This window comes from Sminthopsis crassicaudata, chromosome 1 (genome assembly GCF_048593235.1).
Source record: "Sminthopsis crassicaudata isolate SCR6 chromosome 1, ASM4859323v1, whole genome shotgun sequence".
NCBI lineage: Eukaryota > Metazoa > Chordata > Mammalia > Dasyuromorphia > Dasyuridae > Sminthopsis > Sminthopsis crassicaudata.
Window position 1 is genome coordinate 280,381,163 of NC_133617.1, and position 16,379 is coordinate 280,397,541.

General features: G+C 34.5%; 1 protein-coding gene across 1 annotated transcript in view; it reads right to left on the minus strand.

The window, feature by feature from the left end:
• The window catches only part of TRPA1 (transient receptor potential cation channel subfamily A member 1), a 70,941-nt gene extending 54,956 nt beyond the window's left edge, over positions 1-15,985 (minus strand). The window contains exons 1-4 of the mRNA XM_074285486.1: positions 15,828-15,985; positions 9,434-9,596; positions 7,391-7,566; positions 3,355-3,462 (exon numbers count right to left, since the gene is read on the minus strand). Coding sequence (XP_074141587.1) covers positions 3,355-3,462; positions 7,391-7,566; positions 9,434-9,596; positions 15,828-15,944 — 564 coding nt within the window. The 5' untranslated portion in view covers positions 15,945-15,985. The remainder of the gene's footprint in view (positions 1-3,354; positions 3,463-7,390; positions 7,567-9,433; positions 9,597-15,827) is intronic.
• Positions 15,986-16,379: the final 394 nt, after the last annotated feature.

The following is a 16,379-nucleotide window of genomic DNA, read 5'->3' on the forward strand; positions in this document are numbered from 1 at the left end:
AAAAAAGAACCTTGACCATAGAAAGCTACTATGGTGACCGGGCAGACCAAAACACTAATTCAGATGACAAAATATATACAGAGGAAATCTCAGAGTGATATGAATTGGTCTCAAGCCCAAAGAGGCTCCTTAGAAGTGCTCATTAAAGAATTTAAAAAGAAAATAAGAGAAGTAGAAGAAAAAATGAGAAAAAATGAGAGAGGTTCAATAATTTCTATTAAAAAAAAAAAACAGAACTAAACACAGGACTCAAGAGAAGCATGGAAAGGTAAACAGGGGAAATATATGTAAAGGGCTACTACTGAGCAGATGCAAGATAATCTAGGACTTGAGGCTAATTAGCAATTGGACAATTCTCTATTAACATGTTTGGAGCATGAGCCTACTTAACTATTCTGTGCTGGATAGGTGGGTATGGACATTCAGGGAAGTGAGATCAGTGGGTGGAGTAGGAGGAGGAGATTAATTTTTTTGATGGTGGAGAGAGAGGAAGGAGGTGTGGATATTGCTAGATTTAATCCCCTGACAGCAATCCCAAAAGACTAAGAATAAAGACTTTTGCTTATCCTGACTCCAGCTGCCTCTAAGATATCCAGGGTCACAACATTTGGCGTCCAATGTGTCCTACTTCTACTGAAATCCTCTAGGTAACCAGGAAATTAGGTGAGTATTTTAATAGACAAACAAGGAACTTACTTTGTTAAGGGTTAAACTAGTAACCTTTTATAGTTGAAATGGGGCAGATGTTAGGAAAAGATTCTCCCCCACCCCCACCCCCCAACCCCACTCCCACCCCAAAGTGGTGCTATAGAAAGCATTCTTAAGATAATTGAGGAGCAAAGTGTACTTATAACCTGGATACAGACTGCTAGACTCTTAGGCATATTAAAACGCATGTTCCCTTGGTTCTTGGAGTAAGAAAAAATAAGTGTAGATAATTGGAAACTTGTTGGAGAACAACTTAGCGAATTCCACAATAAAACAGGTCCTCGTTCAATTTCCACAGCATTCTCAATGGAGGTGGGGAATGGGAAAGGAGGACAGGAGAGAATCTGGAACTTAAATGTTTTAAAGATTGTTAAAATTATTTTTACATATAACTGGAGAAAAATAAAATACTTAATTTAAAAAATTGAATTAAAATTTTAAAAAGATTTTGGATCTCCTTTGTAATTTGATTCATTTTCTTTTTATAATCTTGTTTTTCTTGGATTGTTCTTATTTTTTAAATTATCCTTAATCTCTCTCACTGGATTTCTAAAGTCTTTAAAATTCCTTTGTAAATTTCTTTTTGTCAAATGACCATTTGATGTTACTCTTTGTGGAGGAAAGAATATTATTAGTTCAATGTTCTCCTCTGAAGACAAACCTTGTTCTTCTTTATTCCCCTACTAACTTTTTAAAGTTGAGTGCTTTCTCTGTTGCCTGTTTTTTTGTTTGTTTTAGTAAGAGCTTCTCATTATAATCAACTTTAGTGCTGGAGTATGGGATTTGGTACCTCTGGCCTCAGGTCTTTCTCCTCCTACATTCCCACAGGTAGCAGTATCCCTTCCCTACTGCTTCTGCATTTACTAGGTTTGTGCTTATTGCTTCTGGCTCAGAAAAGCATCTCAACAGCACAGCTGGGCCTGAAATCCTATTAGTAGAGTTTTCATCAATCTTCATCTACTCAAACACCTGATTATCCACATGGTTCAGAAGATGAAAATTCCTACAATTGAAGCTAAGGTTACCTCCTAACCAAGCTAGTTTCAGGGTTTGCCACTTGCTGTTTCACTAACTGGAAGTTTTTACACTTTACAGAAATAAAATTTCTGTTCTGGTTCATCTCCACTTGTCCCCAAAAGATCAATGTTCTGACACAACTTATGTTTATTTTCACCACTCTACATTTGTGCTAAGGCATAATTTGGTCTTTTTTTTTGTGGGAGAAATTTGGAGAGCTTGGAATTTTTTCAACCTATTCTGCCATCTTTTCAGAATCCTCTCCTTTCTTTTAGATATGACTACTGCAGCAATTTGTTTTGCCCAAGTATTCATTTTAGTAGTATTTTTTTCTTTGCTTTCTCAATGAATGGGAAATGAAAGTAGAAGAGAAAGAAATCAGAACTGAAAATAGAAATAAAAATAAAATAGAATCTAAAATAAAATGATGCCTAGTTTGAACAAAAAAAGGTCCAGATGCATTCTGACTAATATACAATAGTGCAAAATTTAATCTCACTTGTTTTGGATTATATGTTCCCATAGAAGCAGCTCTAGTTTGCATAAGCCTTGGAAACAATGCATCACTATGCTAACTTTTCCAGGGATCAACTAAAACCCCTCTGTTTTTTCCTCAAACATTGACATTAAACTGTGACTCATGCAGTTGGTAATTCTGCAACAACTGACTTTATGAATTTAAGATTAACAACTCCAAATGATCTCTTAAATTTTACTTTGTTAGTTTTATGTGATTATTTTTTATTTATTAAAAAAAAGAACATATTGATTAGCTTATCTCCTGATATCCTTCTAACTCTGTCTTCTGATCTTATAATCTAGATAGATAAGATTTTTTGATCTCTTTATTCTCTCATCTGATATATGAGCTATCTCTTTCTGCAAAATTTATAAGTGTGCCTTCGCTCAAGAAGTTTAAAATATCGAACAGAATAAGATTATTAAAAGTCATTCATCAGATCCTCCTCTAGTTTGACAACAATTTAGTTAGTACTCTTTGGTATTGTTAGTATTCAAGATATAAATGTAGCTAATTGGACAATTATCTGATTATATAGATTTATTCACCTTGCCCAACAAGATATACATTTTTTAAAAATACTTTTTATTTACCTGATATATGCATGGGTAATTTTACAACATTGACAATTGCCAAACCTTATGCTCTAATTTTTCCCCTCCTCCCCCCCCAGAAGGCAGGTTGACCAATACATGTTAACTATGTTAAAGTATAAATTATATACAATATATGTATACATGTCCAAACAGTTATTTTGCTGTTCAAAAAGATTCGGACTTTGAAATAGTGTATAATTAGCCTGCATCACCAAATACTTTGTTGAAATCCAGACAGACTATTTCTTTTACAGCACCTTAATTATACAGTCTAAGATAGTAAAATACTGGAAAAGGTTTTTTTCTTCAGAAGGTACTTGTGTATCTTCTAAAATAAGTTCTAATAATAACTCACAATTGCCTATTACTTTTTATAACAAGTCTGTGAGATCTGTAACATAAGTATTATTATCTTTAAGTCCAATGATGTGAAGTGATTTGCCTACAATAGCAAATATTATAAATGATTGAAGGCTCAATTTGAAAATTTTGAAAAAATAAAACTATACATACCAAAAGTTTTAGTGCTTCACTATTATCTTTGGAGCAGGCCAACATTAGGGGTGTGTTTCCATTTTCTCCTATTAAATTGACATCAGTAGTACTGTGCTCAATCAAAACCTATGGAGAAAAGGAAATAAAACTATTAAGAACCAAAATTACAACTTAAACTAATGAAAATAAAACTAAAAGTAAGCATTCACAAAAGCTTTATTTTATTTTTAAAAAGTAAGATTTAGACAGTATTTTTTTATGCCTGTGAATTGTGAACCCTATCTGTGGTTGATGTTACAGAATCAGGGATATTTAGGGACCTAAAAACCCCTAAACTCCTATTTTTTTCCTCAATCATTGCCATTAAGCTGTGACTCATTCAGTTGGTATTCTGCAACAACTGACTTTATGAATTTAAGATTAACAACTCCAAATGATCTCTTTTAAATTTTACTTTGTTAGTTTTATGTGATTATTTTTTATTTATTAAGAAAAAGAACATGTTGATAAGCTTATCTCCTGATATCCTTCTAACTCTGTCTTCTGATCATATAATCTAGGTAGTGGCTATCTAGTCTTCTCTTTCCAACCTTACCATTATTTGATTTATAAACAAGAGTCTAAAGGAGTGAGAGTAAAATGGGACTAAGAACATAAAGCAATTACTTCTAAAAATTGAAATGCTAGAGTTGGTGACCCAGCTCTTGAAAATTTCTGCCATTTCTAGATGACTACAAGAAGCATATTCAGAGAAGGGTATATTGAAAGTTTCAGTTTGCTCAGAAACTGGGAGCTATACAGCTTTCTAATCATTCTAAAGGACTTCTGTAAAGTTGAAAATTCTGTAAAGGTAATATTTTAATATGGATCCCTTGGGTCTACATTGAGGTGGATTTAAGCAGATGATTCCCAGATATTTGTTCAGCCTCTACTTCTACTAACCTCCAATTTTACATCTTCACATACTTATTAGATATCTCAACTACAAGTTTCAGAATTCTTAAATTTAATGTCTAAAACTGAATGTATTATCTTATCTCCAAAACTCTTCTTTCTTCTTAGCTTCTTTTTTTACTTCATCCCACCCCTACCCAGTCACCCAGACTTTAAACTGGTGACATCTTTGGTTCCTCACTCTTTTACTCCCATGTCCAATAAGTTGCCAAATCCCATCATATCTACTTTTATAATACCATATATGTATGTGTGTGTGTATACACATACACACACACACACACACACACACACACACACACACACACACCCCTTTCTCCCCTTTGACACTAACAACATCATCATGCAAACCCTCATCATGTCATAACTAAACTAATGGAATATCTCCATAACTCAAGTTTTTGCTTTACTCTAGACCACCCTTCACTCAACTGTCAAAACAATCTTCTATTAATACAGATATGATCTTATAACTCCTTCCCACACTTCAATCAACTCAAATGACTCTCTATTGATTCCAAGATCATGTGTAAAATCTTCTACTTGGCAATTAAAGCTCACATAACCTGGCTCCTTTTTAAACCTCCAGCCTTCTTGCATTTTACTACCCACCATATCCTCTAGTTGGTGGTTGTCTTTTGTTCTCAGAGAGGCCCAAAATGACATCACTATGTAAGAGTCGAGAATCAAGTTAGTGTGCCTGACTGTGACAAATAGGAGCTTGGAATGCTCAGTCACACGTCAGATACAAATAGTCCCTGTAAACATTTGGAGAGACTTCCCAGAAGCAACCCAAATCCCTAATATTTCTCAAGACAAGCCTCCAGCCTTTTTCTTGTTCAGTTCTGCAACCATAGTATGAAGAGAGGAATAATATCTTCTTATAGAACAATAGTTACTATTTATATAGCACTTAAGGTTTGAAAAACAGTTTACATATGTGATGGAGATGGAAGAAGTCAAATACAAATGAAGCCATAAAATAAGCAAAGAAGGAAAAAAGAAAGATGAAAGAAGACAGTGAGATTCACTGGAAAATATAACACATTGTTAGGAATTTTTAAAATTCCCCTTTATCTTCCTTATACAATTGAAATCATTAAAATGTTAAATATTATTGGTCAATTTTAAAAGAAGGACTATCAGATAGAAACTGCTTCTACCGGTGCAAATTTATAATTTCTTTGGATTTTTTTTCTTTACATTCTTAATTTTTACCAGTTCTGTGACTTCATCTGAAGCAGAATGATACTTGCTATATTTTACAGTTGCCTAGTGGTAATGAAGAAATCAGTAAGATGTACAGTGTCATAGACAGAATGAGTCAGAGGTATGCCTCAAATTTAGGCTCATCCTGACTTGAAGGACAATCCATTCTCCAAAATGGCAGGTGGCCATTCCATGACCTATGTTAGAGGTACAAGTGGCTACAAAGTGAACTAAATAGACCACCATTCATAAGATTTTTTTTTAATTAGAAAATGTGTTCCAGATTCCAAACTATGATCTTTCCTACATTGACAGGATTATTTCTACTTCAGTCTACATGACATTTCAATAATGAAAAAATTATGACCCAGAAGTATATATTGTTTATACAGGTTCATAAAGCACTTCTTTCATGACAATTTCAAGAGATGAGTAATTCAATTATTATTGTCCTCATCCTAGAGGTGAAGGACTAAGGGTAGGAGATAATAAGCAAATTATTCTGGAACAGAGAGTTAGTAAATTATAAGATCTATGACTTGAAACGTTTCTCCTCACTTCATGCATGACCAGCACTCTTTTGTTCATAGGACAATGATATCTCTCATATAATTAATGAAAAATGCCAGAGAACATAACTTTTCTACATTTCATTGGAGCAAGTTTTGTACAATTTTTTTTAATCCCATGTAGAGAATGCAATATGTTGAAGGTCTTATTCTTGTCCTAAAGTGTTAAAGTACAAATTCTATTATTCCTCATTTTGACTATATGACAAGGTCATCTCTCTGTCACCTTCAGAATCAAATATAAAATCACCTTTTTTGGATTCAGAGACATTTATAATCTGACCCTTTCTTACATTTCTCAGTCATGTCACATCTTACTCCTCTCAATATACACTGCATTGAGTGACAATGGTCTCCTTACTGATCCTTGGAAATTGGCACTCCATCTTCCAACTCTGGGACTTTTCACTGGTTATTCCTTATCCTAAAATTATCTTACCCCAATCTCCGTTCCCAATTTCCTTTAAGTCCCAGCTAAAATTCTATCTTCTATAAGAATTCATCCTTCTTCATGCTAAAGCCTTCTCCTAAATCATTATAACCAGCTTATCCAGTATTTATATTATTAATGCAAAGTTGGCTACATTTTGTCTTCCCCTAAACTGAAAACTAAGCCTTTTTTGCCTTACTTTTTATCTTGAGGGATTTACAGAGTAATCAGCACATAGCACTTAAATGCTTGTTGACTTGATTCTTCTAAGTTCATTGTATTTAATGAAAGGTACTCCTGAAACAGAATACAGAATATGTGTGTAATGTGTGTGTGTGTGTGTGTGTGTGTGTGTGTGTGTGTGTAGACTTCCTGAACTGAGTGATCCAATTCTATAACCTTTTCTATTTTCATGATGATGATGTGATGCTGACAACAGTTAAAGAAAATGATGCTATGACTATTTCCAAGACCACTGAAAAAATATTGCTAATTCCTATGCTATTCAGAGGGTGAGTCATTTAAGTTGTTCAGAAATGGTACTAATCACACAATTTCTGTTTGTTCTGAGTTTGACAGATCAACCTGATTCACCTGCAGACAACTGCATTGTGAAAAAGGATTTATGAATTATGCATACCTAGTCACACCTTCACATATCTCCCTTCCTTTCTCCCTCCCTCTTTCCCTCCCTTCTTTCCTCTTTCTTCCTTTTCCCCTCCCTCAACTCTTTCTCTGTCTCTCTGTCTCTGTCTCCATCTCTATCTATTTCTCTGTCTCTTTCTCTCTATCTCTTGCTCACACACACACACACACACACACACACACACACACACATACAAACACCTGCATACACACACAAATACATGCATACTTCCCATGGTAGCCTTACCTTCACTATATCATTATGAAAACATTGAATAGCTAGGTGAATGGGTGCCAGCAAGTTGTTGTTGCATATGTTTGGATTAGCTCCTCTGTTAAGAAGACATTTAACATTATCAACTTGTTTTTTTTCAACAGCCCAATGCAAAGGGGTATTTCCTGAAATATCCAGTATATTCAGTCCTAGAAGGAAAAAAAAAAGCAGCATAAAATAGAAACAATATATTTTCTTCTGGCTATACTGTTTAGGTATAAAAAGTTCAAGAGACAGTTTCTGGATAATTAATCATTTTATTAATCATGCTAATAGATAATTAATAAAACTTGTCTGTGACACTGTTGAAGGCTAAGCACCCTTCATGGAATCCATGGAATACTTATATGCCCTTGGAAGAATGGGTGTTCTGTGGGTAGTCCCATCTGTAGGATAGCAGGTGGAGGGAGAGAAGAAAAAAAAAAGGGAGGGGGAGAAATTTGCATGATAATTTTGTTGTATATATTTGAAGGAATAGCATGTTGTGCACAGGAAATTTGTCATTTCATGTTCAATCATCTTTGTATTTCAATGTGTTGTGGAAATACTTGTTTTATTGCATAAATTAAAAATAAAATAAATTTAAGAAAACAAGGAGAATAATGAATAGTATAATTAGAAGTGGACTTATTGTAATTACTTTAATCACTTAGTCTAGGAGATAAAGACGTCTCTTATCTAGACTACTTCTGCCTAGATCAATCTAGACAAAAGAGGATCAACTCTTAGATTTTGTTGAGTGGAACACAATGTGTCAGAATTTATCTTGGATTGAATTTTTTGGTAAGGTTTTCTAGTTAAAAGGAGAAATCCCACCCAGAATCAGGTACCTGATGGGATTTGGCCAATTTCAACCATCAACAATGTCATTCAGATTCTGGGATGGCCTAATAGATAATGAGGATGTAGGAAGGGGGAAAAAAAAAAAAAAAAAAAAAAAAAAAAACTTGCATCTCCCCCATAATTGGTTATTTAGTAACAATTTCTCTCAAAAGATTTAATAATAACACAATTAGTTTTATCCCTCTATCAACAAATCAAGTATTTCCCGAGTGCCTCCTGAACAAAATGTATCAAGCTAGAAACAGTGACAACAGAAGCAAAACAAGACCCAGTCCCAGCCAAAGGTAGAAGTTATTGAATGTTTCCCAGGGAAGGTTCCTTTGGAGAAAAGTTTAATTTGGAGAAATTCACCCTTAGGAAACAAACAACTTTGCTCAAAAAAAAGATTTCCTAACAGATATTTCAAAGAGGAATACATCTACATTTTATTCTATTTTACATATTTAATAACATTGTAAATATATGTGAGTGTCTACATAGACAGATGGAAATGATTAATTTAACTGCTGAACAGACCTATTATTTCACTGAGATAAGGACTGATTAAAGAGGAGCTGTCTTTATCTTTTCTGCACCTTATAGCCCATTAGGCAGTTGACCAGAACAGTAATATATTAAATGCTTTGTCCATGGTCAGATGGCCTGGGTGTTGCCAGAAGCAGGACTGGTATCCCAAGTATTTTGATGAAGACCAGCTCTCAATATGCCATGCTGTCCTACCTCTTAATTAATTATACATATGCATATATGTATTATCATACACATGAATGTATACATATTTAAACACCTCACATCATGAGGTTCCCTATATGTGTACATATATGCTTTTATGCATATATATATATGTGTGTATATATATATATATATATGTATGATTCCTATAATGCATAAATATACAAGAATAATAATTAATGTAGGGCTCATTGTAATGTGATTATGATGTCACTGGCACTTCAGGACCTAGTAAACTACCAAATCTGGGATTGGATTTATTTCATAGTCTATATATCCCTCATGAAGAGCTTTGATCCAGATACATCGATGTTTTGTTTGTTTTCTCCACTCACTTTCTTCATCTTCCTAAATTTGTGCTCTATTGAAGTAATATTGTCAACTTATATGAACAGGAACTGGTTAACATTAGAGTATATACTTGTTATAACCTTGAGTTACCTTCAAATGAGGAGTCATTGATAATCATTTCCAGCAGTTCAACTTGATCTTGTGCAGCTGCATGATGCAAGGGTGTGGCATCCAGTTCATCATATCTACATAAATTATCACGATTTTTCATGATGAAGCTTTGTAACCCCTTTACATTTCCTTTAAAAATAACCTAGTTTTATATAAAAAAAGATGATTAGTGATATACTAAAAATATTTATTGAAATGTGGAGTTCAAAACAAAAAAAATTTAACAATCTAACCTCCTATTACATCCCAAAGTATAATTCTGTACATTCTCTATATATTATTCTGTATGGCCTAAAAAGGATTATCATTATCTCAAATTATTTATTGCATATTTGGAACTATAGGGGTAACATGGGGACAGCTATGTGGCATAATAAAGAGCGTGTGAGGCCTGAGTCAGGAAAATTCATATTTATAAGTTCAAATCCAATCTCAGAAATCTACTAGCTATGTGCAAATAGGCAACTCATTTAATCCTGTTTGCCTCAATTTCCTCATATGTAAAATGAACTAGAGAAAGAAACAATAAATGAATTCAATTTCTTTGCCAAGAAAACCTCAAATGGAATCACAAAGAGTCAGACACAAGTGAACAACAACAACAAGAAATTTGGTAGTGTGATAGGCATTGCATAAAATAGATTTGTAAACACAGATCTTGTCTTGCAAGAGTAGAATTTTTTTTTCAATTTTTTTATTAAAGCTTTTTATTTTCAAAACATACACATAATTTTCAACATTCACTCTTGCAAAGCTTTGTGTTCCAAAAATTTTCCCTTCCTTTTCCCCACTCCCTTCACTCTCATTTCCCCCCTGAAAAAGATTTTCAGATGAAGAAATGAAAGTTGTCTATAGTCATATGGAACAATCCTCTAAATCACTGTTAGAAAAATCATAATTAAGAAAACTCTGAGGTACTGATTCACATCTATTAGGCTGGCTAAGGTGACATGAAAAGATAATAATAAATGTTGGAGGGGATGTGGGAAAATTGGATACTAATACATTGTTGGTGTTGTGAAATACCCTTTCACACAACAGTGCTATTACTAGGTCTATATCCCAAAGAAATCATAAAAGAGGGGAAAGGGCTCACCTATGCAAAAGTTTTTTTTTTGTTTGTTTGTTTGTTTTTTAGTGGCAAAGAATTGGAAAATGAATAGATGCCCATCAGTTGGTGAACGGTTGAATTTTACGGTATTTGAAAGTAATATAATATTATTGTTCTGTAAAAATGATGAACAGGTTGATTTTAGAAAGGCTTGTAAAGATTTACATGAAATGATGCTGAGTGAAGCAAGCATAGCAGGAAAACATTGTGCAGAGCAACAGCAGGATTGTATGATGATCTACTAAGCCAAACTTGATTCTTCTTAGTTATTCAGTGATCCGTGGTAATCTCAATAAATTTTAGATGGAAAAAAAATCTAAATAAAAACACTATGTCACCTTTTTTATTTGTTTGTTTTTGTTTTTCCTTGCAGATTTTCCCTTTTGTTCTGATTTTTCTCTCTCAACATGATTCATGTGGAGATTTGTAAAAAATAAATGTACATGTATAACCAAAAGAAAATTTGTTTTACATATAACTAGAGAAAATAAAAATAGTAAATAAAGTCCATTAAAATACTGAAACCTAGATTATTGTTTTATAATTGTCTCATAGTTTCTAGCCTACCCTCAAATCAATTTATACATCATTGAAAGATGAATAGGATAATTTTTTTTTTCAATCTTACTATTCACTGGCTCAATAACCTACAACGGCTCCCCAATGACTGTATCATGGACTAAATCCAAGGTTTTTAAGGCCTTTAATAATATGGCAACATATTAGCTCTCCATCCTCATTTTCTCATATTCACCAACATGTATAGTTTTCTTTCCTTTGCCCCTCCTCAGGCTGTTTTCTTTACTTCCCACTGAACATAACATCATTCTTGTTATTATATCTCCATTCTGTAACTGCCTGTGAACACCCTCTGTGCATCCCAGCTTCTGCCCCAAAGTTAACTATATTTCAAGTGTAAACTTGATTGATTCATCCATAAATTTTCTCATGACAAATGCTTCTTACTTTAAAATTTAAGAACAAAACAAAGCAAAATGAGGTATTTCAGTACACAATTCTGCCCTAGTTTCAATATATTTCTAACTAAAAGCTGAAGAAAAGGACACAAAATCAGTGATTTCTCAAATACCTTTCCTTTCTATGAAAACAAATAAACAACTGAAATGAAGGATTTAAAATGCTGAGGACATTGCTGTATACATAATAAATAAATAAGGATGGGTTTTTTCCATTCTGGTCAAAAAAAAATTCTCTCCAAATGTATGTTTGCTTATACTAGCATAAAAAATTCCTTCACCACATTTGACTTTACAAAATTAATCTTATGTATTGCTATTAAAATCTATGCTGTAGTAGTACCATTGGGTAAGGGCATCCTCAAAACTTACATGTATACAATAATGGATCAGTTGTAAAATCTACCTAGTATTAGATTCTCTTCAATATTTGTTATCCCTAACAAAAATGTCCTATCCTTTTTTTTTTTTTTTTTTTGGCTAAGTCTCATTTGGAGGTTTTTTGCCTACAATTTTCAGTTTTATAGTTAATTTTCTCTCTGGACAACTGGCTTCCATCTAATGCAGCCAGTAAAACCAGTTTATAGACTCATTCAGTGGCCTAATGTCTATAGAAATTCAATGACACTCTATTAAGTATATATCAGAATCAAGAGTTCATGGAAATACTGCTGTAATGCATTAAGACAAAAAAAAAAAAAGAGTTCAGTGTTGGGACTTTCAGAACTAAAATTCTCTATTAGATTGCAAATGAAGCACTTGTTCATATAATTGTTATAATTCATACAATTGTTATATAATCTGAAAAAAACTTTGAAGTTGCCAAAGGATATGAAGAATTTTATTTCAGCAAATTAATAAAAATCTTTTGTATATATTTTTCATCCTCTTTAGGACATTTCCAGCCTCTTTACTTTATATTTACAAACTTTCTTCTTTAGTAATGAATTCTTCTTAATGAATCTTAAAATTCCATTAGCCTAAAAGTAAATTTGATTATACTTGTTAACACATCAGTATTGCATTCCACAAAAATCTATTTATCTTTTTCAGTCAAGCGACTGTTAAGTCAATCTTTTCCAACACATCCTTTTACATTTGATTTTTTTTTAATCCCGTGTAAGACTTTACATTTATTCTTATTAAATTCCATCTTATTGAAGTAGCCCAAATATCGCTCTTTTGAGAACTTTTTGTGGCCTTATTTTGTATTCAATACCCTTTCAAGTTTTGTGTTATTTTCAAATATAATAAGGGTGATGTTTATCCCTTTTATTCAAGTTAATCTCCAGTCATCTTGATCTGATAGATACCTGGCACTCTCAACTAATGACCTTTTGAAATGGTATCAGTGAATATTTTCTGGATAAAGTCATTCAACCAATTTCCAAAAACACTTGATTATACCACTATATAGTGGTTCAGACACTAACTAGCTTTGTGACCCTGTACAAGTCACCTGAGATCATTCAGCACCGGTACCCTCCTAGGGAAAATGGGGTTAATAATAATACCCACTCACAAGTTAGTAACAACAAAACTAATAATGACATCATTAGTAATAATAACAACTAGAACTGATATTATCCATTAAGATTTGCAAAGTTCATTACAAATATTATCCAGTTTCATCCTTACAAAAGCAGAGAAAGGAAGGAAGATGGAAAGAAAGGAAGGGAAGAAGAAAGGGAGGGAGAGAGGGAGGGGGGAAGGGAGGAAGAGAGGAAAGAAACAAAGAAGGGAGGGTGGAGGGAGGGAGGAAAGGAGGGAAGAAGGGAGGGAAGAAGAGAGGGAGGACTGTTAAAAGTGCTTTACAAATATTTTCTCATTTGATCATCATAATACTCTGGGAATGGAATTCATTATTATCGCCTTTTTACAACTGAGGAAACTGAGATAGACAGAGTTAAGTAGCTTACCCCTGATCCTATAGCTAGTAAGTATGTAAAGTTAAATTTGAATCTAGATCTTCTATCTACTGTGCCACTTACCCATTTATTAGTATCTCCATTTTACAGATGAAGAAATTGAGGAAAACAGAGAGTAAGTGATTCATCCAAGAGTCAAAAAGATAGTGACTCAGTTAATGAATCCAGATCTTCCTGACTCCAGATTTAGTGCTTTATCAACTGTGTGATCTAGCTTCCCGTTGTTATGAACATCAAACAAGATAACATGTTATACTTCACTGGGATTCTACTCAAAAATGAGAAATTCCTGCTAGTTTTCATTTTTCCTCTTGGCAACATTATTTAATACTCAATTTATAAGTTTTTAGTTTTGAAAAAAAGGTGAGAAAACAAAAGGCTTCAATTAAAATTTAAAGTGTCCATTATTCTTATGTTACAATAATACTTCACTATTTTTCAAAAAGCATCTGAGAAATAAAAAATGACACTAGTCTGTGAACCTCCACACAGCAACAAAGACAGAGAAGAGACAGAGACACAGAGACAGAGACAGGCAGAGATAGACACACACACACACACACACACACACACACACACACACACACACACACACACACTGACTGTATGCTCTGACCACACTAAAGTAGGAAAAGATGGGCTCTTCACTACCTCATTCATAAGCATCTAATGTAGGGGCTGTAACATATCTTCATATTAAGTATTTCAAATACGTTAAATACTTGCAGAAAATTTTGCCTATTCTCCAGAAAACAAAATACAAACTGTATTGTGGCATCCTAGAGAGAATGTAGGGATTAGAGTCAGGAGGGACAGAGAGGTTCCACTGCTCTTGGCACTTCCTAATTTGAGACTAAGGTAAGTCATTCTTCTAGGAAGACTTCAATTCAAGCTCTGTCTCTTGATGAAACTTTTTTGATCTTGGGCTGGTCACTTTCTCTCTTAGGGTTCTTGGCAACTCTCCAAGTTACAGAAAAAATACCATCCTGTATTAGATCCCAATTTAATTCCTGCCTCAGTCATTTACTGTGAAAATCTGGGAAAGTCACTTACTTTCTCAGTACCTCAATTCCCTAATCTCTAAAACTATTAGAAGAAGATGTTTCTTCACCTGAGAGTTCATTAAACTGAAAAAGTTAACAATTCCTGACCCCTACTTTATCAATTGGGAACCATTTATTAAACTCACTTCCAAAACAAGAACAGCAACAACAAAAATGGATTGTTTATAGTTTTTAAGATGAGAAGAGACTTTCTGGAAAAGAGAATTGAGTGATTTGCTTTTATTTGTTTTCCCTCTAATAGCTTCTCATCAATGCACGCCCCCCCCCCCATAAGGGCAAACATCCAAATGATTTACTTCATAGAAAGTTTCTTTATAGAAAAAAAAATTACAGAAAGGAAGTTGATAAAGCAGAGTTCTAGAGCAAGCATAAATCCTATGCCACATTCCTGTAAAATGACTGCAAATTCTGTCAAGTTTTGCTAAAATGCTGTTGCTATGTCTGCCATATCCCTCTACTAAGTCAGCTAACAAACATACATTACCTTATGTGTATTCATCATTAGAGGAAAAAGTTCACAGAAAGAACCTTACTATTCTCTAAGACAATTAAAAAGAATGGATTTTCTTTTTAATGTCAGAAGCCTGGAGTAAATGAAATCATTGAGAGGGAAAGGGATAAGCTCAGAATAGTCTCCACTGGTTCCCTATTTATATCAACAAAGTAAGGATACCTACTGCGGTAATCTTTAAGACATTCTGTATAAAGGATATAGTTTCTTCCCAATTATTTCCCTAGCAAAAACAGTTCCCAGGAACTCGACTGAAATGGACTTTTAATTAAATTCTTTGGGCCAAGAGTTCAATATAGTACTGCCTCCCCTCAATCATATATTTAGAAGTACGCACATACATATGCATATGTACAAAACTTTCTTTTTACCCACTTATGCAAGGATGCACTATGCACTGATGTAAAGCTACAGGAGGATATTGGATTCTCTGTTCTAAACGAACGAGCTTGAGAACTAGCCATACCTTTTTCCCTTCGTGTCAGCTTGAATCTGGATCATTCACATTTCTCCCTCTTCAAATGATAAGGCAGGAGGTGAGGCAAGAAGGAGAACGCGAAGAAAGACCAAGATTAAAGTTGCTACTCCCCTCTAAGCATCCTAAGCCCGTTTTTCCTAAACTCTAGTGACAAGGGCACACACGTAGCACTCCCAAGATTTCCAAGCCATGTCTGCAGTTGCCACCTCTGGAAACTTCTGAAGGAAGTAGTGGAAATTCAGTGCAAGGGAGGGAGAGAACCCACATTTCAGAGCATCTTCCAGTCGCCCCCAAATCCCTTTACCTTAAATACATCTTCCTCTGTGGCATCCATTTGATTCTCCACCCCCTCGTAGGCAACGCCCTGGGGCTCTTTATTCTCCCCAGTGGAGAGCTGTACTTTCTTCCCGTTGCGCTTCATTGACCCCGCCCCAGGCACAGCCAGCTGGCAACTGGGCTCCGGTGGTGCTGTGGGGACCGAAGAGAGGAAAGAAATCAGTTCCAGGGAGGGACCTAGGAACTAAAGAACATGAGAAAGGGCACAGAGCTGGGCTGGAGGACAAGCGGCAGAGCAGCCTCGGAACTTTCACCCGCCTATGTGGGCTGAGTTCTAGACAAACACACCTTTGCTGCACTTCAGCAACTCCCGAAATCTTACTTTTGGAGGAAAAGCCAGGTTGGCGGTGGAGTCTCATGTGGAGCTTTCTAGTCCAAAAGCATTATTTACCCTTCTCTTCCCTCTCCTCTTTTGGCAAAACGGCGGAGGCGGGAATTGGGGAAGGGCAGTTGTCAAGAAATCAGACGCTACTCAGTTTTCAGGAGTCACAGGCTCTGGACTGCATAAAACATACTTCCT